The sequence below is a fragment of the Anoplopoma fimbria genome, chromosome 5 (genome assembly GCF_027596085.1).
Source record: "Anoplopoma fimbria isolate UVic2021 breed Golden Eagle Sablefish chromosome 5, Afim_UVic_2022, whole genome shotgun sequence".
In the NCBI taxonomy this organism is placed as follows: Eukaryota; Metazoa; Chordata; class Actinopteri; order Perciformes; family Anoplopomatidae; genus Anoplopoma; species Anoplopoma fimbria.
Window position 1 is genome coordinate 756174 of NC_072453.1, and position 23729 is coordinate 779902.

At 43.0% G+C, this 23729-nt stretch overlaps 1 protein-coding gene across 1 annotated transcript; it reads right to left on the reverse strand.

Moving 5' to 3' along the window:
• Nucleotides 1-31: 31 nt before the first annotated feature.
• Nucleotides 32-23479, reverse strand: radil2b (Ras association and DIL domains 2b). Its single transcript, XM_054599301.1, has 18 exons — nt 23233-23479; nt 20744-20946; nt 19864-20038; nt 17955-18187; nt 16562-16980; nt 13710-14006; nt 13181-13579; nt 12485-12522; nt 12169-12398; nt 11546-11658; nt 5450-5714; nt 4420-4592; nt 3385-3529; nt 3101-3285; nt 2369-2759; nt 2073-2287; nt 264-403; nt 32-177 (listed from the first exon to the last, which is right to left on the reverse strand). Exons 1-18 carry the CDS (start codon nt 23358-23360, stop codon nt 84-86), a joined length of 3843 nt encoding a protein of 1280 aa, XP_054455276.1. The 5' UTR covers nt 23361-23479; the 3' UTR covers nt 32-83.
• Between the last annotated feature and the right edge of the window lie 250 nt (nt 23480-23729).

The following is a 23729-nucleotide window of genomic DNA, read 5'->3' on the forward strand; positions in this document are numbered from 1 at the left end:
TAAGGTCCATGTCCTGAGCTTGAATGTTGGAAAAGCTCTTAAAGTCATCTTTAAGTGCGCTCATGGTGCATTTAAAGACGCTGTCAGCAGTCGGTCTGTAAAGCTTCGGCCATCCAGTCAGATCGGGCCACCAGTAACCTGAGTCTGTCCCCCGAAGACTGGATCAACTCCTTTCCACTAACAGAGACACAGAGGTGGAAGCGATAGTTAAAATAAATTATTTTATTTAAATTTAAGGTTTGTCAGATTTGAATCATTCTCACCTCTGGTAGTCCAGTCCCAGCAAACTGACTCCGTTAACGGCCAGGATCCTGTCTCCTGGTGCCAGCCTCGCACACCGGGCTGCAGGGGAGTCCGGCACTACGGCGCGGACGAAGATGCCTTTCACCCTCATGGAAGTGTCCTAGAAGATGAGGTCAAAGGGTCTGTAACTTTTGTAATCCCTTATTAAAAGGAAAATTGTCTTCCTTTCAAATTTTTCTCAAGCTGACCTTAGATATCAGTGTTCCCACAATCCAATTTGTTTGAAACCAATGAAGTTATTGTAGGAAAACAACAATTAGTGCTGTATAACCACATAACTTGTAATCTGTGGGTCAAAATATGCAAAACCACACACAGCGCTTATATATAGTGCAACTGAGAACAGATCTACATTCAATAGCAATGTGCAGAATGCTTTTAGATAGCAACTAAATCTGAAACTGGTAACTTGCTTTAGTTCACTGTCATTTTATCTGCATGGTTGTGTTTTGCCAAGACTGAAACATTTATTGTGGTTGAATTCACCGTTGCCGCGCCACTATTCAGTCTTTCACAGCAATGCTAACGCCCTTGTGTTGAGCAGGTTTAACGTGTACCATGTTCACTATTTTTTGTTTAACATGCTCAGATTTTGCTACTTTACAAAGTTGTAGGTTTCATTTCAACTCGTATTAAATGCGAAGTCTGCGCGGAATTTCTTTTTTTAGGGTGGAAAAGTCTTTAGATAACACAGTTATAACACATTTATATTATAGAACATAACGGACCCTTTTGGGGTTGCCACATGATATTATATGACATAATCTTGCAGAGTTCAGAAAGCTCCAGTGGCTTTTCCCAGCCGGTGTCTTCTTCTTATTGTTCATACTTTGTCCATGTTCTTTTCCCCCATTGCTGCACTGTCTGTGTCTCCAGTTCTTGTAGATTTTTGAATTTTTGAATTCCACAAGGTTGCTTGCCCTAAGCCTAAATTATTTGGTTCAAATTATTTGGTTGTAAAAAATCCCAAACAACCACTGTGACACACTTGTATGGACAGTATTGATCCTCAACATGTAAATATACTCTTATTCAACTTTAACTCCTCTCCCCTTCACCAGTTAATCTACACCCTCTACAACCACACATCACAGGTCACCACGACACAGATCAGATCAGATACCTGTGTGATGACAGGCTCGTTATTTATTAAGGGCGCTTACTTCCACGACACTGAATAAAGGCACTGAAACTCCATTGTCTTTATATCAGGAATCCACCAACTTTACCTCTACACTCCTGCTCTCTCTATCTCCACCTAGTGGCTGTAACACAAACTATCATCCACACACTCAAACGTCTCTCCATCTCCTCTAACGCCGTGTGCACGCAGGCATGAGTGGGTTGGATCATGTGTAAAAAGACCATAGGCCATCCTAAGTTGTAACTGATGACTGTATTTCCAGCTATTGCATCATGCAGTATTGAAGAATACTACAAACTAGTGATTTCAGACCATAAACTGTTTACTGAGGTAATAAATCAATAGGGAGGGTCATTTTCTCATAGACTTCTTTAAACCAGAGGAGTCGCCCCCTTCATAACAGGGGGGTTGCCGCCTAGTTTGCAAGTGAGAGTTTCTTAAACTTTCTTGTTGGTCTTTAACGAACGTCTCTTCCCATAAGCCCTAGATCATCGCGAGATGAACATCACAGTTTGATAAAACTCCCTGAGTGCGTTGAGGGGTCGCTGTGAGCTCAAACTTGTCTTAAGTAACAGCAGGACAGAGGTTGAACTATGAACTGCAAGGTCTACATCACAACACTCACCCTTGTGTCAACCAGGGCAAGACCAAGTCCTCGTTCACCTCGCTCCAGCTCCAAGCTAAACACCTCATCATTACTGTCATCTTCATGGTCACCCGCCTCTTCCTCTTCCTCCTCCACCTCCTCTTCCTCTTTCAAGTCGACAAATCTCTTCACGTGGCAGTCCGACCTCAAACGGTCTTCTTCCAGTGCAGCGAGACATTCAAACACTAATCCACCTATGGAGAAAACAAAAATGACACACTCAGTTTTCTTTTACCGCAGACAAATACAAACAGTGACGTAGTTCTGTTCTGTACCTTCATCATGTGCGTCTACAGCAGAAGACCAGGAAAGCGACTCGCCTTCGCCCTTCATCCACTTATCAACAGGATCTATGAGGTGGGGGGTGTTGGGCGGGGTGAGGAGACAGGAGGGGTCCAGAGCCGACCTCCTCGTGTTGCAGGTCTCTCTGGTCTGCAGCTCCACATCTCTTAGCTTGCGGGACAAAAGGAGGACACCACAGGAGGCGAACTCGTCCGGGTGTCGGGTGGAGGAGGGAGAGGGAGGCGATGGAGGTAAGGCACCAGAGGTAGTGGAAGGGGACTGGCTGTCACTGACAGCAGCTTGAGATGAGATCACCTCAACTGACGATGTGTCCACGGTTTCCAGACTGGCCTTTGGAAGGACCTGCAGCTCTATCAGTTCAGCCTCCATAAGACGACATATAGACCAGTTAGGATGAATTAGAAAAGCACATTTGAAAATTAGCATGCTTCATCAAGGGGAATGCCATCAATTTTACACATCAAAGTGTGTTTTTAGAGCAGTACTACCGCATGTGTGGAAACTAAATGTATTAAGCCTCTTTGGTCTCCAGAGGGAGCTGTGTGTCTGATATATTGCCTCAAGTGATGCTACTTGACTGTACATATGTTGCCACAGCCTTTATGGTGCCCACTTTTTACCAATAATCTTACGTGAATCATATTTCCCAACCGCTGTCAGTATTATCTATATTGACCAGTATGTAAAAATCAAAAGGTGTGTACCTTTTGCTCCTCAGTAGCTGTGCTCTCATCGGGCTGCGAGTCCGAAATGGCCGCCATGACCTCTTTGAGCTTATCCAGCTGTTCCCTCAGGGACGCATCTGTTACCTGCCCGCCCAGTAGGAACTGGTAACCATCATCAGGCAGCACCAGAGGATGGTTGGTGTCGAAACTCTCCAGGATATCAGCTGAGGAAAGAAAAGGGTCGAATTTTGAGGATTAACATATTCATGATTGGTATGAGAGTAAGGCAGGCAGAAGAGTAGACCAGTATGTGGACCTCTCACCAGTTTCATGTGCTGCGGCCCAGTCCTGAGCAGATGGAGTCCAGGTGTGTCTGAAGGGGGATGCTGGGCTGTAAAGACTCAGCAGGTGGTTCAGCTGGGCCGGACTCAGGGCAGGGTAGTCAGACCGCAAGGACACCCAAGATGTCTACACACACAAGATGTCACACACACACACACACACACACACACACACACACACACACACACACACACACACACACACACACACACACACACACACACACACATACATACGTTCTAGTTAGAATGTCATGGGGAAGCTGAATTACCTTGCCACCCTTATTTATACATTTTACCCCCATGATTGGTCTAATCCTTTACCCTAACAGTAGGAATATTTAACTATTTATTTTGATCATGAAACAATATTCACCGTCAACATTTTCACTGATATGGTCGAAAAATAATTCAGGAAATTTTTCGATCAAAAGAGAATTTTTTGATTTTCTTCTTAATATCTATATATCCATAGCACTAGAATTCATGCTGCACATTCCTTTAAAAAAGTAAATAAACCTGTTTTCTACAAGTCTACAATTAGTTTTTATAAATAAAGGTATTATTCAGAACAACTCTTTTTTATTTAAATAACTTCATTATTCACAACAAATCTTGATGAATAAATGTAGTGCTTTGTTGCGACCATAGACTTTATATAATTTATTAGAGATATATTTATACAGTCTAAACTGCTCAAACTACACACACAAAGTCCAGATGAAGCAGGTTAGTTGATTAGTTTAATTTAGTATTTGACTCTTAATAAATAGCATAAGAATGTTTTGTTTTTCAAAATTTTAACTTTGACTGTTGTTTGTTAGTTAATGGGTATATAATGTTACACAGAAATACTCAAGATTTGAAACAGATATCATTTTTCGCCCACTCTGCAGAAATCACACCACTTAATCCTCATCCTGTTATGTCTCTGGTGATTATTTATAGTTGGATTAACCACAATTCAGCTGACCGTGTACATGTGTGTGTGTGTGTGTGGGTGTGTGTGATTTGTACCTGCAGTAAATTCTTTCTAGGTGTAGCCAGCAGATTGATAGCGGACGAAAGTGTGTGCGTGTGCTCCAAGGCCAGTTCTCCCAGTCCGGCTGCATGTGCCCAGTCCAGGAGCAAGTCAAGATTGGCCCTCATGCGTACGCCTCTGGCCCACTGGTAGTATCCTGGCTCGGAGCCTGTGTGCACATCAGGAGAAAGTCATCTTTAAAATCAACTCTTCATTAATTCGCTGAATTTGCTGTCTTTCCAGCGCACCAAATGTGTATTATTCCACGGCTGAAAGTAGTCCCAGACAAATGCACTATTCTTCTGCTGTTTGAGTAGCGTTTGATAAAGTGCCCAGTTGTTTAAGGAAATTACCAGGCTTTTTTAAAGATTTATGTCTCCAGTGGGCTGAGTGTTAAAGCTATCTATCCATCCATCTGTCCGTCCATCCGTCTACGCATCTATCTATCTACATTGGTGTATTCTAAATAAAGTTCCCATTCAAAAAAAAAACTGATTTTCATCTACATTTTGAGGGAGCGTATTTTCTCCTGGATTACGTTTGTATTTGACGTATCGCAAATGTGTTTAATCAAAGTCCACATAAGTCAATGTAAGGTGTAGTTTGGAATGAATGGACCGGTCAAACACAGGACTTTCACCCAGGAGACTGTTTTTTTTGTCCTGTGTGAAACAAAAGTAAGTAATCATTTTTAAGCCAAAAAACTATATTTTACTTAACCCAACCTAGTAGTTTTGTTGCCTAAACCTAAACGTTTGTAGAAATGTTGGTATGAAACATATTTTTGATTCAGAAACGACAAGATTCAATGTATAGCTGGTTTGGAGAAACATACAATGGCAACATTTTATTTTGGCGACTGGATCGAAACTCCAGACGTACAGCAAAAGTTATGTCACAAAGAATTATCGGCCAGAAAAAGTGTGTGGGTTAGTGAGTTTAGGAGTTTCTAGCCTCCAGTGATTCTGAGCCTGCACGCTCCTCTGTGTGCCGAAATAATCCACGTGGACTCTCGTGCACTGTTACCTCTCTCCATGAGTGAGTTGAAGAGTGACGCGTTGATAAAGTAGAAGAGGTAGCCAATGAGCTGCGAGGAAATCTCTGGGTGGAGCTGACAGTCACGCAGCAGTCTCCAGGTCTCGGTCAGAACGTCCACGAGATGCTGGATCTCACTCGGGACCTGAAGTCCACCCCTACCCGGGACCCGAGCGCTCTCGGCAGTTGCCCGCAGGTCTGGACCTTCCCTGAATGGGTTGCAATCCAGAAGGGCCGGCAGGACGGGGTAGAGAATCTGATGAGACAGAACCAGTTGAATAAAGGGAACTGTGCAACTCAGTATGAGAGTGACTCACTCATCCATGTGGAACCAGAGATTGTTGACAATTCCTGCGGGTCCATTTGAGGTTGGAAAAGTTAACGTTGTGTGGTAGATGTTCTGATCACTGGGATAAACTAAAACATGGAACCCTCCTAACGCAGATTTCAGACCACCCATATTGTCTGTCTGTGTTTCTCGCACTACCGCCTAGATGATACGAGAGAAACCAGCAGAAATGAGAGAGACAGTTCGGAACATTTCCTCCTTTTTCAGCCAAAGGTCCTCACTGCTTCTTGAAAGCGAGTCTGGACAACGATAGCTTTGTTCGGGCTAATTGTACACAGACATCCCCCTTCCCCTCAAATCTCACTCTTACACCCACCACGCTTCCGAGGGCCAGCGCCGGCTGTAGATCCACATTCCTTAAAATAGCTGAATATGGCTAATGTGGGCTTGGCATGCTGCTGCAACAGGACTGCTGAGTGAAGAGTTCTGGAGGAATCCACCCTGAGCAGATCGGTTTACATCTACTGTAAGGCCCCGCGAGCCAGAGCAGGCCGAACACGAACAGCAGAACACGACAGCCACGGCTCCCGTCACACATGAGACAATGGAAAAGGGCGACTTATTAATCTTACATCTCTTCTGGTTGGAAAATGTCTCTCAGCGGAGCCAAGCCAGAGGAGATTCATTCATTCTGGGATCACCACATGCATCCATGGCACGCATTATCCAAAAATAAATAACAAAGAGCGCATGCCGTGTTGTCTGCTTATTTGTGCATTCATTGTGATGGACAAGCAAACAAACAGTCTGCCCACAAGCCTGTCAAAGCGGCTCTGTATCCACCCTGACATGTCGTCAGTTGGAATGGCTTCTCACCAGTGGCGCCTCTTGTTTTCCATCCCACAGCAATTACCCCTCTCATCGCATGGACGAGCGTGAAATACTCCAAAGTAAACAGAGATTTAAGAAAATGATACCACACAGCACAGCAGGGGTACTATGCAGTGTTTCCATTCAATTGTTTGAAGTTCTGAAGTGTTGCAAAAAAAAAAATGCGATTAAGGCGCGTTTCCATCCACTGGTTTGGCGCAAATCATTTCGTACACTGTAGTTTGGTCAGAAGTTGGCGCTATAGGCTACGCATGGCTGTAATCCACCAGTAAACAGAGCGGAAGAGTAGGGGTTGCAAACTGGAAACAAAACAAGTCACCTTCAAAAAAAGCAGAGATGTCTTCAGGAATTTGTTTCAATCGGTCAAGTTTTATTTGTTCTTTTATGTCAGCTACTATTGGGCATGTTTCACACGTTATGGAAATATCAGAGAAGACGCCTAGAGCGCAAACAGCAGACCAATCATGTGAGTAAAATGTTTGCTCTGTCAAAACTTATTCGGCAAAGGTGAAGTTTTATTGAATTTTGTTTTTGCAAACAGCTTTTCTAATGCGAAACGGGGCTACTTTCTGTCTTGTTTGAAGGGAGGTAAAAAAAAAAGGAGAAGATGAAGTTAAGCTCAGTCTTCTCTTGTTTGCCTTGTTACAACCTGGAACATTAAAACCTGCCCTGCACAAACTCAACCCTGGGTCCCACATAATGAAATGAGCACTGACAAATCACTACGTCAACTCGCTGCACTGGTGATACATTCTAGAGTAAATCATTAGGGCCTTAGCCAGATTACTCCTCAGCTTGGCAACGGTGACTTCACCACATTCCTCACAAAATCTGGCCTGTCAGTCCAGGAAAAGATGTGGATAAGAGCCCGCTGTGAAGTGACAGTCATGATGGATGACATGACACGCCCGGATGAACTGGTGAGAACAAGAAAAACTGGGACCATGTCTACACTGGGCCAGTTAAATCTAAAAAATGCTGTTTCCCCGTGAAGGCTGTGTACTTGCACCACAACAGCATTTTTGTAGAAATCTCCATCCACATTGAAGTTACCGCTCAATTCCTCCTCCTTTCTAAAAAGTTATTGTTAATGATCCCCATCGATGCCACCGGGTCGGATTCAGCGCAAAAGGCTCATCCTCCAACCAGGAGCAGAGCTTCGCCTCGCTGCCCTGCTGGTCCCTACTAGGAGCCAACACCGACACCATGCTGCTGGAGGCACAGGCCGTTTTGCTGGGCCTGCTGTTTGGAAGGTAGGCACGGGAGAACCAGAACCAGGACTGCACTAAGCAGACTGTCAGATCCTGGTACAGCAAAATGAGAGGTTTCCTAAAGAGACTCTGATGCTCTGAAAAACGCTACGGTGTTTGTCCACAGGGACCGCCAAAATCAACAAAAAAAATGAAAGTTCCTTGTAGTAGCTTTAACTTTTACCTGCTGACCATTAGCATGTTAGCATAGTCACTGAGAGAATCTTCGCATAGTGATGTTAGCAGTTAGCTAAAAGCACTCTAATTCTGTGCATGCATTTTAAAGAAAAATTCTACAAAAAGTCCAATAAGTCCCAATAGTTTGCAAACCTAAAACCACACAAACCCTTTTAATGATTAATCATCTGTACATCAGAATATATATATTTTTTGTTGTTCAGCTACTTCATGCTAAATGGACTCTCAAATCATCATATGTACAATTGAAAGACTTACTTTCCACTTCTTCAAAAACTCCCAGCTCGCTTTTTTCACCTGAATACTTTTAAATCTCCCAACGTTAAAAGCCAGAGGAAAAATAACTGCTCTCTAATTATCTTTGGCTTCTAGATAGACAAGACATAACATATGATTCAGGGCCAAACTCTTGTTCCCTGTAATATGCATGCAAGTCCTTAATTCTTTTTTTTTTGACAAGACAATCAAACCATTTCCCACAACTTTAATAAAAGCTTACTTATAATAATGTTATTATTTCAAGACCAATTACCTTGTACCCAACCCACATCTCCTTGGCAAACTTTTAAGTTGTCAGGAGAGGAGAACTCAGACGTCAAATTGAAATTACACCCTGCAGGTTCAAACTTCATGAACATGGTGTGATATATTTTATGGATTATTTCTGGATTTACTGACAAACCCCATCTGGAAGTCATTTGGTTCATCGGGCAGACTTGCTGAGAGAAATACATGCCTTCTGGATCAGGTAGTTAGATAACCACATCCTTCTGCACTGAGCAAAAACAAAAGTGCTGCCTGAAACGTGCAGGACAGCAACTATTCAGGAATTCCTTTGGTCTTCTCTTAAGAGATACAAAGTCATATCACTGACGTCCTTCCTGCGTGGGATGCTGATACAGAAGAGGCATTCAGGTCATTGGAGGGTCTGTGCAGGAGAGAATCTGTGGACATGCAGCTATGATACCTAGTTCAGCTACTGACTGAGGAGGAGTACTGTAAAGAGGCCAGTCTCATCATTAGTATTTTTTTTGGATGGTGTTTTTCTACACACAACCACAAAGCTCAACTGGAAATTGGTCTGAAACTTTCCCGGCACGCTTCCATGTAATGACATGGGTGTGGTGCTTCGAAACTGCACACAACTGAATTGTGACTACAATGATATTCTCTTCTTTTCCTAGTCACACACTGTGAGAATAGAGCTTGATACAAACACAGTCAAATACAGCATTTAAAACGGTGGTGTCAGTAAGCCTGTAAACCTGTGAGGGAGAGATAAATGGAGTTTTAATCTCAGTCCTCTATTCATTACTTCCCAATAAAGCAGGCTTATAGGCATTTTGTTTTTGGAATCACTGGGCAAAACTGTTATGATAACATTTTCTGGCATATCGTAATTCAAGTGCTCTGAGAGAAAACTTAACTTTTGCACCTCGTCTTGGCTCTGTTCCAAGGCTTTAGAAAAAGTAGCCTGTGACGGGAGACTTAGATTGGAGTTCAGGTGAAAGCCTGATTCAACGGTGGAATATATATCCTGCAGGAAAAGTTGCTATTCCAGTCTGACAATATCAATGAAGCGTTTTGGAGATGGAGAGAAAATGTACCTTCTGGTGACAGCTACGGGTTAGAAGAAGGCTTAACTATTAGCATTATCTCTCCATCTGTGATCACTCCTCCGATAATGTAGCTCGCTAGAGTCTCGAGGGACGAAGGATGATTTTTGAAATTAACGACTCGTAAAGGTTACTGTATGAGGCTTGCCTGGTGGGAGGGGCTGAGGACCATAGACTGTATATAAGAAGGTGACGTAGTCATCGTAACGTCACCCATTGGTTTGTGGACTGCTGTTATGAAGCTTCCAGTCAGGGGATTGTGCTGTCGCCATCTTGGAATATTGTTTGTTATTGTTTTTTTCTCAACCAATAAAGGGACGTTACCATATATGGAATGCGGGGGATTGAGAAGTGATGCAGTATAAGGCTCTGGTAGCGGCATCTACTCTATTGGACTCTAAATGGACCATAATTTACTAAATGAACATCATGCTGTATTGAATAAGACTTGAAACTAGAGATTGAGACCATAAACTCATGTTTACAATGTTTACTGAGGTAATAAATTAAGAGAGAAGTAGGGTCATTTGCTCATAGACTTCTATACAATCAGATTTCTTTTTGCAACCAGAGGAGTGCTGGTCAGTAGAGAGAATGCAAGTTTTACGACACTTTCACTCGGACGAACCGGAGGCTGCCCCCTGCTTAGGACAGAGAAGGGAGTGCTATTTAAACATATTGGCACTTGAATCACAATATGCTGAAAGTTTATTGGAATTTTTGTTGTAAAAAAACTGCCTATCCCAACTGCCTAACCATTAATAAATATTCTAAGAAAATTCAGCAAATAGGGTACAAAAATAAAAGCAGAAGGAATTATTGCCGTCTTGTTAGTTGTTATGGCTAACGTGTTAGCAATCGATTCTCTAATTACACATTGAGCGGGCACTGTAACATTTTTTCTGAGTTGTGTGTGGGGCCACCCAACAAATCCAATATTACCAATAAGTCCAACATTCACTCTCAGTTTTAGCTCTATTTTTGGCTTCCACCACTATCTGTTTCCTTTGCTGCTAAATGGTTGCTCCACTATGTTCACCAACTAGTCTCTAACTTTGTGCATCTGCTGTTTGTTGCTCGGCAGTAAAGCGTGCAGTGGGTTTATCAGTTTTTTTTCATCACAACAGCCGTCTGCTGCTACTGTAAAAGAGGGTGATGACAACGGTGGGACTGAATGAAACCAGTAACATTGGTAAAACGCTCTGTAGAGCTGCAGAGTCAAGGGATCTTTCTCTAACGGCAGTTACGATGAGCAACTGTTCCTGGTTAATTGTGTCTTTCAGCATTTCACACTGGCAATACATGTATTTGTCTCTCATTTGTTCTGTGCTGAAATATTATAGGTTGCAATGTAAAGCTTCCTTGGCAGCGCCTGGGGATCCATGGCTTGATTTCTTCATCCTCCCCCAACACACCCACACACGCACACACCCACACACACACACACACACACACACACACACACACACACACACACACACACACACACACACACACACACACACACACACACACACACACAAAGGGCCCTTGGTGTCCTGTCTCTCTCCCATGTCAGAATGCCACAAGTGTGGTCTGGCAGATTGGCTGGTTGGTCTATTAGTGAGCTGTCAGAGTGGCTAACTGGGCTCTTTATTCTCCGCCCGTCTTTAATTATTTTTTCTTTTTCTTAAACGAGACATCATAATCATCTGCGATAGGAACCGACAGAGCCGTCACACAAGCCTGCTTTGACTCCTGTCCTTTGGCCAAGAAAAGTTCCTTGTTGCTAAGGTAGATGGTTAACTTTCCCATTCCCTAAGTTCAGTGTATGCTTTAGCTATGTGCTTGGTCATCCTCTCACCTTGGTGATGTAGTACACACACTGCTGGAAGGTGAGCATGATGACCTCCTCCAGGACAGCCATCGTCTCCTCAGTGGCTGAACGGACACCAGACAGACGTAGCGCCAACAGGGCTGTAAGTCACATGCATTATTAAATGACACAGCTGTAGCTCAGAGACATATTTACATATTGAATGTGTGTTTTAGTTTCACATGGGCAACTTTAAACCCTTTGTTAGTGATATATTAAAATAAACTTTGGTCTTTTTTTTTACCCAGAAATATTTGAATATGTCAGCAGTTAGCTATCCTCCCACCAAAAAGTGTTCCAGCGAGTAGACAGACTGCCGGGTAAAACATTTTTTGTATTAGTTTCATAAGATAAGATAAGATAAGATAATCCTTTATTATTCCCGCAGCGGGGACATTTACAGGATTACAGCAGCAAAGAGGATAGTGCAAACAAGAGACATCGATCATAAATCTCAACCTGCTCCATCTTGCAGGGAAAGACGTCTGCAACCAACCCATAAACCAGATTTGACTTGATAAGACATAAAAAATGGGAACCTAGTGTAGCTTTAATTCTTCACATGGTCACATTATCATTGTATTAAATTCCTTGCTCAATAGGTGACTGACCCAAGTTCTCCACCTCCTTGCTCTCGTCATTTTCCGTTCCTCTTTCATCATCTTCCTGTCCCTGCTCTTTTCTGGTTCTCCACTCTAGAATAAGAGGCAGCTGGCACTGGATGAACTGCAGAAGCTCCAGACTGTTGGACATCCACACCGCCAGGGGGCACAGTCCTAAGATCGCCTCGGGCCGGCTGAGAGCCTGAAGGTCCTGCGGGTTTGGGCCTTCACTGCTGAGACTGCAATACACAGAAGGAGATCTGCAGTGTTAGTCTGTGAACTGTGATACGAGTGTAGCTAAAGACAAACAGTAAGGTGCTCTTACATTTCAGGTTGAACTGCAGCTAGGTCTTTAGTGTGCTCCTGAATGACAAGGAAAAAAAAGGCTTTGCAATGAGGTCATCAATTGTAATATCATAGTCACAAAACTGCAGATGGCAATAAAGGAAAAAAAGGCATTAAATGGTAAATTTAAAAATCAAGCAGACCACAGGTAGGTGCTAAATTCCTAATTCTGGGCATATCTATGATGAGGGCTTTCCTCCGCACGGATCTCAACATGGCGTAGGCTGAGCTGGCAGCTAGCGACTAACAGTGCAAACAACTGCAACAGTGCTGACAGAGGTAACAGTGTTACCCTGAGGGGAAACTAGAAGGTGGGTGTTGCGCTTCCACGACAACCTCTTGGGTCGGGACCAGGCGGCAACCTGCGGTTCTGCTGATTGAAGGATGGGTCTAAAAATTGGCATTCTCTCTAATAAGTCAGATTGTATGAAAGTCGATGAGAAAATGACCCTACTTCTCACTTGATTTATTCCTTCTGCAAATATTGTGAACATGAGTTTATGGTCTCAATCTCCAGTTTCAAGCTTTCTTCAATACAGCATGATGTTCATTTCGTAAATTATGGTCAAATTTTGATTGATTATAATTTACATTTAAAAAAATATCTAAATTACTGCCAGGGACCTGGATGTCCCAACCAGCCAATCTCCTAAAACACATTTTCCCCTCAACTCACCCACACGGCACTCTGAACCCCGCTTGCAATAAGCAACAGCAGCCTGCGCAGGTCTGAAGTATGAAGAGATGTGGACGAATACTGCATGCACAGACACAGTAAAAATGCAACTGTCAATGGTGGTCCGTCTCTGACGCTGGTCCTTCCCATAGCAACTATTTCCTTGATGATGCGCTCCTCATCCCCACCCTCGTACTCCAGAGTCGGGTTGTGCTGTTCGGACGATTTTAAAAAGGGAAGGCGTCTGTCTTGGGGGCTCTGGAGGTCGGCAGAGGTTGTGATGCAGGTGTCGCAGAGGATAATTTCTCTAGTATGGCTCGTTGTAATGGGAGAAGAAGTGTGACCCAGAATCCAGGGGACAGCAGTCATGCTGGGCTCAGGAGCAGCATTGTCCTCTTCCTTTGTTTCCAAGAAAGAAACAAGAATCATGAAGCATGACTTATAAGTTTGAATTTTCTCAGTTTAGGAACCTTGGAAAACGAAGATCTTAACACATAGAAAATTACAGTGAATATTTTCCCTTTCTCACCTTGTGCATCGAGGCAAAGGGATCCTTGAACAGAAACAGGTAGCGCTGTCCCATCCCGATGACGTCACCAGGGTTAAGCTGCACTTCTTTTTTTAGCACTTCGCCATTCCTCGTGACGGCGGCGTTGGGACAGGGGCATAGAAAGGTAGGGCCTCCGACGCCATGGCGCTGGAAATGGCAGTGCCTCGGAAGGATGTCGGTTGCAAAGAGAAGGGTGTCCGGCTTTGTCCCGTTGTCGTGATCGCTCTGCCGACCGAATGCAATGTTTGGCCCGGCGAGTAGGTAGACGACAAAGTCCTGAGTGCAGAGAAAAATGACAAGTTACCACACTATCTGCAACAACCGAGTAGATCTTCTCCATTCTTTAGATTTTTGTCAAGAAATCATTCCTGTACTGTTTAATCTAATTAGGTTTTTTATCGGTATGTTCCTGCAGGTGCCGATCTTTTCTTCTCCGATTGATCAGACGGCTTATACTCATTAGCCAGCTCACCTCTTTTGCTGTTTCACCTTATAAAGGCGATACGGCTACTATAGCTTGTATGGCTGTGTTAGCAAACAGTTTATTTTTCCCACACCCAGTAGACACGGAACGACATTGTCGTTCTTTGATGCCCTGTTTCTGGCCACCTGACCAATCTATGTCCAATATTCACTTTCCTTTTTAGCTCTGCTCTGTTAGCATGGCGTCCACCACCAGGAATGTGACATCAGTCTCTCTCAACGCAAGCAGTCTGACCATGTGGAGGAATTAGAATACTTGATCCAAGCCTGATTAGACACACAGTCTTTTATTAATCACAGAGTTGCGAGCACAATTCGCAGGGATTATTATGTTTGACATTCCCCTCGTGATGCATGTATTTTCCAACAGGACAGATTTAGCCAGCTGAATTAATTCAAAGATAAACTCCCTAAATCTTGTTCACAATTGTGTTTCTCAATGGTGATTATATTCTTACATCTTTTGGGAAAACAACGCTGACGCAGAGCCTCTGGGTTCCTGCACGTGTGTGGCAGTTGCTCGCCGTTAACACCATGTGTAATCAGACAGGAAGCAGTGCCAGGGTTGTATTTTTCTGTTTCCTGATCAGTGTTTTCACACTTTTTTTTCTACGTACTGTTTGCTGACCTTTCCGAAAATGATTCTCCCTCTATCTCTCTCTTTATCCTGAGAAAACATTCTGTTAGAGCGCTTTACTGTGAGTAAAGGGCATATTGCAGTCATTACGCCACAGATCAATTTAAATGTAATACAATTGTAACCAGTAACCTCTTAGTAACTGTAGCAAGCCTGTCAAGCTTATGCAGCTTACAATATAAAGGGCAGATTTGAGCAATTTCTAAAACAATGGGTCTCATTTGAGAAAAAGCAGCCTCTCATTTCTAGCTAACAACCGTTAATTGTAGTGGCTGAAATGATGAGTGGCAGAATATGTAACTAGCTAGCTAATTAAACTTAATTTATCCCCATGAATTGGTTGATAAAGCCATCTCCGGACTCGTGTATAACTATAGTAGTTTTGTTTTGGCCCTGTTTGGTCGCTTAGCTAGCCCGCTCCTATTTTCAAACAGGCTATATTTCAGTAAAAGGGTTGTTTAGCATGAGGGCTATCTAATGTGTTTGGTAAAAACCTCTATCTCAGCTAATGTTGCCTGGGGTTGCTAGTGTGAACTTCTAAAATCTAATAAAGAGCAGGAGCTGTAAATGTTAACTAACTCTGGTAGCATCCAGGACCAGCTTTTACACGCTGAGAAAATACTACAGATTGAAAAGGCTGTTCTTGCTAGTCCTGAATGGGGCTTTTTTTTTTTATGTAACCTGTAACCATACAAACTAATCTGTATTTGGTTAATGATGTACTCCATGTCCTTGGAAGTAATGCTGGGTTATTGGTAAACTAGTTAGTTGAACATGCTAACGATTGCAGCTTACGTTGGTGCAGTTAACATGCTGTTAAAACCCATTCCTTACTACTGTTGTTGCTCTTGTATTTTTGATTTTTGAAAAGGCAAAGAAATGCACCAACCCCCAAACTCATTAAATGCCACAATTCCCTTTCTGGGGAGGGATTTTAAAAGTCAATAGAAATGGGAATGGCTGAGCATTCTGGGGTGGCGCCATCATCTTTGCAGTATTGCTTACGTAGCTACAGTATCCGTCAGAGAGAGGTTACAGGATGACATGAAGTTCGCATTGGTTCTCTCGACAAAAAGCTAATAGGATTTTTCAAGCCATTTTGAATTATTTCAGAAAATAAACTCTGTGGCAAATACAAGTGTATGATGCACGTTTTGTTCAGCTAGATAATCTGTTGAATCAAATGAACAATACTTTTAGGATTTTGAAGCATGAATGCATCGTCAGAAGTAAAAGCTAGCGAACTATATCGTGATCGCATGAGCGTGGGAATTCACAATGAGGCTGTAGTGGTGACTTTTTGTAGTCTTATTAAGCCACTTGTTAGCAACCGCCTTTACTAAGACATGAAAAAGCTTCAAAAATTCACAAAAGGGGTATTCACTTCAATTTTTAGAACACAAAGTTAGAATCTCTTAAGCTTGTGTTAAACACAGACCTTATTTCAGGCATTTAACCAACATCCCATTTGAAAAAAATATCATTGACTTTGAGGGAAGTGGAAGCGCAAAAAAATAGCTGATTCATTTCTGGCTTAAAGGCCTCATTTCTGCAGTACTATCTGTCATGATCTATCACTGTTAACCGGGAGTTTCATGCCAATCCAAAGCCATAGAAGAGCTAAAAACTGTGACTTTTACTGCCAGAACCAAGGGTTGACCAAAATAGCCCCTCCACCTTCCAAACACTGTCACACATCTGAATGAGATACCTGTGCCAGGCTGCAGCCCTGCAGCAACAGCAGGTACGGACAGTCGTGAGGAGGGTGAATGGAGTACTGTGTGGTGTTATCGTCGCTGCTCTCCGTCTCCTCCCTCTCCGACTCCTCTCTTTCCCGCCAGCCCCTTGGCCTCGGCGGACAGAGGCCCTCTGTTTTGGGCTGCGACCCGGAGGGGACGGCTGGGCTGTGAATGGGATTCTGTTCCGGGCTTGTTTGATTCAGACTCTCGTTTCGATCCTTGCGACAATTATCATGAACGCTGTCCTGTTTGGCCTCTGCATCAGCATCTAAGAGGTCCATCTCACTTTTGCTCCTCCACAGTTTGTGGCCTCGTCCCGTGGTCCTCTCTATGAGGGTGGAGGTCACTCTGGAGCGGCTCTTCTGCAGCTTTCGAGCCTGGGCGTTGATACCTAACAGGGAGAAGAACAAACAGATGAAACCGTTGGGAATTTGATTTAACCCTGCTGTAAAACATGTGTTTGCACATGTTCTAATTGAGCTGCTATATAAACACATTAAGCACATGAGTATGTGCATGTAGTGATAGGGCAACACCCGTTTTTTTCCCCTCAAATAAGGTGAGGTGTGTGTGAGCCCTGCGTGTGTTCAGTCATTTGTACATTTTGTGTTTATGCCAGAGTCAACATGGAGAAGCCCCACACAGGAAACAGACCTCAGTGGAAAGAAAGACAGAGCTCATGGAAATAAAAAAAGTTCACCCACTCAGCAGGCGTCCACAAGCTGACACTGATAGAGAGCTATCACAAGCTGCACCATTCATAAAAGCAAAACACAAAACAGGACGCCGTGGCCCCAGCTGTGTCAACCACAGCCGGGGGCCTGCATTAAAATGATAGTAAGTGGTTCATAGTGCTGTAGTGTCCATGGTCTACAAAAAGTATTTTTCCGCTGCCTCATGCTTTGCAAATCAGTGGAAAAGATTATTTGGTGTGAAAAGCTTTTACGACATCATGTTAAAACTGTTAAGTGTTAAAGAAAGGGTGTGTCAATGGAGGAAGTTGACTCTGTTCGCACGGTGTCTACGATCTTCATTAAATCAAAAAATTCTCTGTCCTTTTTAATGGCAGCAAAAAAGGAAATTGAAGCCAAAATTTGTAGCAAATTGAAACAAGGGGGAAAAAGAAATCTTGGAGCTATTAAAATATAGTTTGGTCGGTGTGGCTTGGCTGATATTTCACTGGAAAAACAACGTTCCAACAAACCACATTTTTACTGTGAGAACTCTAAAACTGGATTTAACACTGACAATACTTCATTTAATGGTGCAAGCTATTATTACAGGACATGCCGACACCCTGAATGAGGACGCTGGTTTCAATGTGAAATGATAAAGCGCCCTTTAGGCTGCAGTCGGACACTCTACCAGCAGTGACGGTGTCTTTGTCTTTGGATGTCTTCTCCTCTATCGAGCTCCTCCTCTGGATTTCGAACCGCCTCGCCAGGCCTTCTCTGGGTTTCCATAGCGACTGCAGGATGAGAGGCTTCTCGTTGTCGCTCACCACTCGGAACCCCTCCGTCCTCCACCGATGGTCTCCGGTGGAGCCAATGGTGTCGCACAGAACATAGGACTCTGCCTCCTCCTTGCCCAGGCCATACCTAGACGACATTGTCAAGATAGATATTCATCATCACGATGATGAAACTAACACAAGAAAATTAAGTTAGCTCTCCAAAAGTGTGTTTTTGGAAACTTGGTCTTTGCATTGTAAAGCACAATTGAAAAAAGTGTCTACAGTATATGTAGGATTTGATATTCTTCCAATGCTCACCGCATCTCCTTCATACCCCAGAAGTGTCCAACCCAGTGATGACGGACTGAGTCACTTGAAAGCGACATAGACTGAACCAGTTTTTTACCAGCCTTTTTGAATTTTCCCACATACACGAACGGGCATTGCCCTGCACGTTTAAATAAATTCAAAGCAGCTATGAGTACATAACAATTCAACAAATAGGGGCAAAAGACAAATGCCGGAAAACTTGCTCAATTCAATACACTTAGTCAACACCGTCTTGGTTGGTCTGGTACGACCAGTAGCTAATGTTTGCTAATGTTGCTGTGTGATTGACATTGGTGAGTGACACTGAGTTCGTCACTCTTCTCCACTCCTGTTATGTGCTAGCATTTAGCTTTACCCTGTAATAACCACAGGTGGCCACAGTTGCCGCAGTTACACAAATTTGCTTCAAACCTGTATTAGTCTTTTTTTTGTCACTAGGGGGCAATGCAACAAGCTGGACACAACATTGACATATTACCACCAAGTTGATCCACTGAAAATATTGGCAGAAAATTGCCTTTTTTTACACATCCAGCGAACATGCAGCTCTAGTTTAAGCTCATCCAACTCCTTAGAGGAAATGTCTGGCTCTTTAGTAGGTATATACTCCACTAGAGTTGGGTGATAATCTGTGGGTTCGTCACTACATGCGACACCTTATCTGTCACTAATCTGACTGATAGAGGGGTTGTTTTTTTAGCACTTTGTTCAATCTAATCATCATCAAATTCTCACCATGAATATTCCATTGGACCTGCATACAGCACAGAAATGAACTTATCAAGAGTTGAATCTTGCCAGTGTGCTTAATGTATTTGCTATCCCATTAGTGAATAAGAAATCTATTAACAGTAGAGCTGAATGTCACAGCTGTAGTGTAAATTCTCACTGAGGGAAAAGAAAAACTGATTTACTCTTTCCTCTACAAGCTGAATACCACTCGTATTAATCATTCCATTATGTTTTTGGCTGAGACGTAAGCAAAGGCTGACAGACATTTACTCTCCAGAAGGGCCGCCTTAAAAGCCCCGGCTGACACTGGCTGACTTTCACACAAATCTTTGGTTTGTTCGAGACCCTTTCAAAACTACTAAATAAACTATTTGGCACACACACACACACACACACACACACACACACACACACACACACACACACACACACACACACACACACACACACACACACACTGTGTGCACTGCAATGCAATTATAACAAACAGAACAATGGGTCAGGTCAACTTTCATCACAATATACTAATCACAACAGCATGAATATGCCCTCCTTTCATCAACGGCCAACGCTTTGTGCATTGAGGACTGTTCTGACTCCTTTTTATATACAAATGATGTAGCATAAAGGTATAATGCAGCAGAGGAGGCATGTGGATGGACTTAATATAACTCACACAAGGACCCACACACAAAGCAGACACATATGGCAGGCAGACGCACACACACACACACATGCACAGATAACACATGGTCCTACCGTTCGAGGGCCTCTTTGACTAGCTCTCTTGCACTGGAGTGTGTGGTGGCCAGGACGCTCTTATAGTGAGCTCCCTCGCAGATCTCGTTTCCAAAGATCTTCAGGATCCCCGGAGCCGTGATCTGATTGGACAGCTCGGACGGGTCGTCCGCTCTAAAAGCATCTGCAGGGATCACTGCACGACAAGACGTGACAACAAAGGGATGAAGTTTTGATGGTGGGTCTCAGATGTGGTTCATTATTATTGATGGCAGATTTACCATTTACCATAGAAACAATCATAACATAAGCACTATGCGTAAATATACCTATGATCTACACAAGCAGGAAATTATATGTTTCAGTTGGGCCGGTTCCTCCATTTCTCGTATGCAGCAATGTAATTCAATATCACAAAAATCTAGTACTTTAAGTATGTATATTGGCCGTTGTATGTATTCTTTGTTTAGGACTATGGTTTCAATTTTAGTGATTTAAGTCTCCCTTTTACCTGAACACAATATGAAAGCAGGGATAACTGAACTTTCATGAAGTTGAGGTACTCACAAGAGAAAAAAAAGAATATTCAAATTCAAATCAAAGCGCTTATATGCTAGCTTTTAGTCTTGAGAATGGTTCAAACTACGAAAATGCTGAATCTTACGTTTCCCATAATGCAGTTGATTGAATCTTTTTGTTAGACCATCCGTTCCAGTTAAACACCCGCATCCAAGTCCACATCCCCGCTCAATAATGGAGACTGTTTGTTATAAATTTTGTAGTCTCTACACACCCAAGCTGGATCAACCCTGATGACATCTGTGAAACAGGTAGCTCTGTATATAGCCACAGCAAAAATCCCTGAATAAACAGGGAGAAGTGTAAAGTAGTGTTGACGTACTGCTTCCCTTCCTGGCTTGGATGGACAGCGAGGCCCTGATTCCCGCCGTCAGCGCCATGGAGCCAGAGTTGGAGGCAGAGCCGTGGAGGAAGATGCCCGAGAGGCGGTTAGTTTGGCGACGGATGCGGCTCCTGCTGGGCTGTCTGACGGCCACGGCCTCCGCTGACCTGCTGGTGGATGAACTGCCAGTGGATGAAGCCGATCTGATGAAAAAAGAGGAGCGGGTCCGTGATCAAGACGCTGAATCCCTTCCAGCTGATTTGTACTCTACCTCTGACTTTGACTGCTTGTGGAAGGGCAGTAGGAGAGCTAGGATTGTTCCCTGTAGGGTGCTGCAGGAATAAGCCCTCAAAATGAGTCAGCAACAACATGGGGAGCAACATGTGGTTCTTTAAAGGGGTTTTGGTGGGATGCTTGAAGTAAGGTCTGTTGTTAACAAAAGCAAAGAGATTTTCATGTTTTGTTCAAAAATATAAAATGTGTCAAGAAAAATTACCTATAACCGGAATTTGAAGCTTTTATGTGACATAAAGAAGAAGATCGCTAACAAGTGGCTAAATACAATTCGTCGGCCTTTAGCTTTGTGGTGGTGACATTAAAATGGCCCTATTATGCTTTTCCACTTTTACCCTCTTATTTAGTGTGTTGTAGAGTGTAAAACCTGAAGTCCACTCCTAAAAGGAGTTACCCTCCCCCTCAGAAACACTGCTCCTGAGCTGCCTGAAACGGCTCGATTGAATTCTCTCCTTCACTTCCGTAACTTGATGAGGTCACAATGAGCTCCTTCCGGCGGGTTTGGCCCTCAAGCAATGAAAGAGAGAGATGGAGCTGAAGCTCCGGAGGAAGAGTTTTTTTAATTTGTGAAACGTTGACCAATCACAACAGAGCAGCTAGCTGACCAATCAGAGCAGACTTTGCTTTCTGGAGGGAGGAGCAAGTGCTACAACGGAGCATTTCAGAGAGAGGGTGAGAAGAGGTGCTGCAGGACAGCCAGGATGAGAAAAACAAGGAGGATTATGAGCATTAACGCATGTAAACATGTTGTAACTGTAACTTGAGATAAAAATATATGCAGCATAACAGGGTCTGTTTAAGTCAAGTGACAGTGTTGTAGTTTTAGTTAGCTTTTTACTTCTGCCGATTGATTTCACACTTCAAAGATCATACAAGTTACGTTCATTGGTGAATCTTGCTGAACAAAACGTGGAAGTATCATAAGCGTTTGTGTCACAGAGCTTCTTTTCTGCAAAAGAATCTCGGAAAAATCTATTTGTCGAGGGAACCAATGTGACGCTAGCATCTATTGGCCTACATAAAAATGTCTTCCCCGCGTAGTTTCAACACCATTTAGTGAGCAGAGGGATGGGGGAAGGGGAGATAAATTGTTAAAAATGTAGGAGGATGATTTGATAGAGGGGAAAAAGCAGAGGATAGAAGAGCAGAATGAAGAACCACAATTGATACAACAGCAAAGGAGAAAGCAAAGTGATCAAAAAAGAGAAAATATAATGGAGACGAGAAGAACATACTAATTAGAAGGGGGGAAAAAAGAAGCAAGAGTAGCAGAAAATGTGCACAAAACATTATGCTACACAACATCATCACAACCTACATCACAAAGGTTCTATCACCAATGCAGAGTATACATACGTGTCTGTCTTTCAGCACAGTGCCGTCCAGTCCCCTCCACTTCCCTCAGCTCTCTCTCAGCACAATAATGAAATAATGAAGTGTTGTTTTATTTCTGACCAAGCCTGTAAGCTTCTTATCACCACAGTTCGAAGGTTCTCTGCACTTTTGCCACCCTTTGGGTATAAAAGATTTAAGATTTTTTGACTGTGTAGCTGGTTGGTACTGAACAACAGAAGGTGCTGTGGTGAAACATGATGGCACATGAGCAGAATGTCAGTGGTTTAGTGATTTTGATACATTAAACAGCTTTGAGGTTAAAGAGAAGTTTAGTGCTTAACTTAAAACTGCTGAATCCTGCATAATGCATCTTTTATCTGCGACAAACTCCCGGAAAAACTCACTATTTTGGCCTGTTTTTCTTTTCTATTCTCTCTGCTCATTTATGACAATGAATGTTCTTTTTGCATTGTGTTTCTTTTGCACTGTTTCCCAATGCTTTTAATGTATTATGTAAAAACGCTTTGAATTGCTGAAATGTGCTTCAAAATAAACTTTAATCATATTTTGTTGTTGTGCAGGCTCAATGAAAAAAAAGGTGCATTGAATGAAAAATATTTGATATCCAATGTGTTTTGATGAATTTAGTGTTTTAATTTTTTCCCCCTTTTTTTCGTTTTTACATTAGGTCTTTATTCCATTAAATAATAATATTTTACCAATTAAAGTGCTTATCCTTCTTAGGTACCTTAAAAAGAGAACTAGTAGACTGATCAGGATTTCCCAACGAAAAAAAAGAGAAAACAAAGTGACATATAAGACTTAAACATCATGACTCTCTGATAATCGGTCATACTCACTGCTGGGATCCATCACTTGTCTTTCTTCCCAACTTGACAAACCGTCTCTTTGGTGAAGCTGCGGGTAAAGCCGGAGGTCTCGCTGGGAGAGAACGCACCTCCTCGGAGGAGAAAGTCGTCTGGTTCATTGATCCCTTCTGGAGGACTCGGGTGCTTCTGCTCAACTTAAACTCTTCCAGAAAATGTCACTCACGAGGACAACTGGTCCCCATCATCGACGCGTGGACGGGTCGACGCGTGGACGGATCTGAACACTTCATATTATATATTATATTACAATAAGGACTAAGCACAGCTGGAGGAGGCAGTTCGGGTTCAAAGTCAGACCGAACCGGCTCTCCAGATGTGCGTCGACAGCGCAGCTGCTCGGAGATGCCAAGCGCGCACACACACACCCGCCCACCCATAGGCTACTTAAACCCTTCAAAATAAAATCCTCACAGGAGAATGCCCCCCCCACTCCCTTCTAAAGCCAATTAAAGCTAGGGTGGGCGATT

Excerpts from the sequence above, each read along its gene's own strand:
- radil2b (XM_054599301.1), bottom strand. The coding sequence starts at position 23,360 with ATGAACCAGACGACTTTCTCCTCCGAGGAGGTGCGTTCTCTCCCAGCG. Across the intron at positions 11,659-12,168 it reads CAAGGAGGTGGAGAACTTGG|CCCTGTTGGCGCTACGTCTG; the intron begins GTCAGTCACCTA and ends TGTGACTTACAG. Across the intron at positions 3,286-3,384 it reads GGCCGCAGCACATGAAACTG|CTGATATCCTGGAGAGTTTC; the intron begins GTGAGAGGTCCA and ends TTCTTTCCTCAG.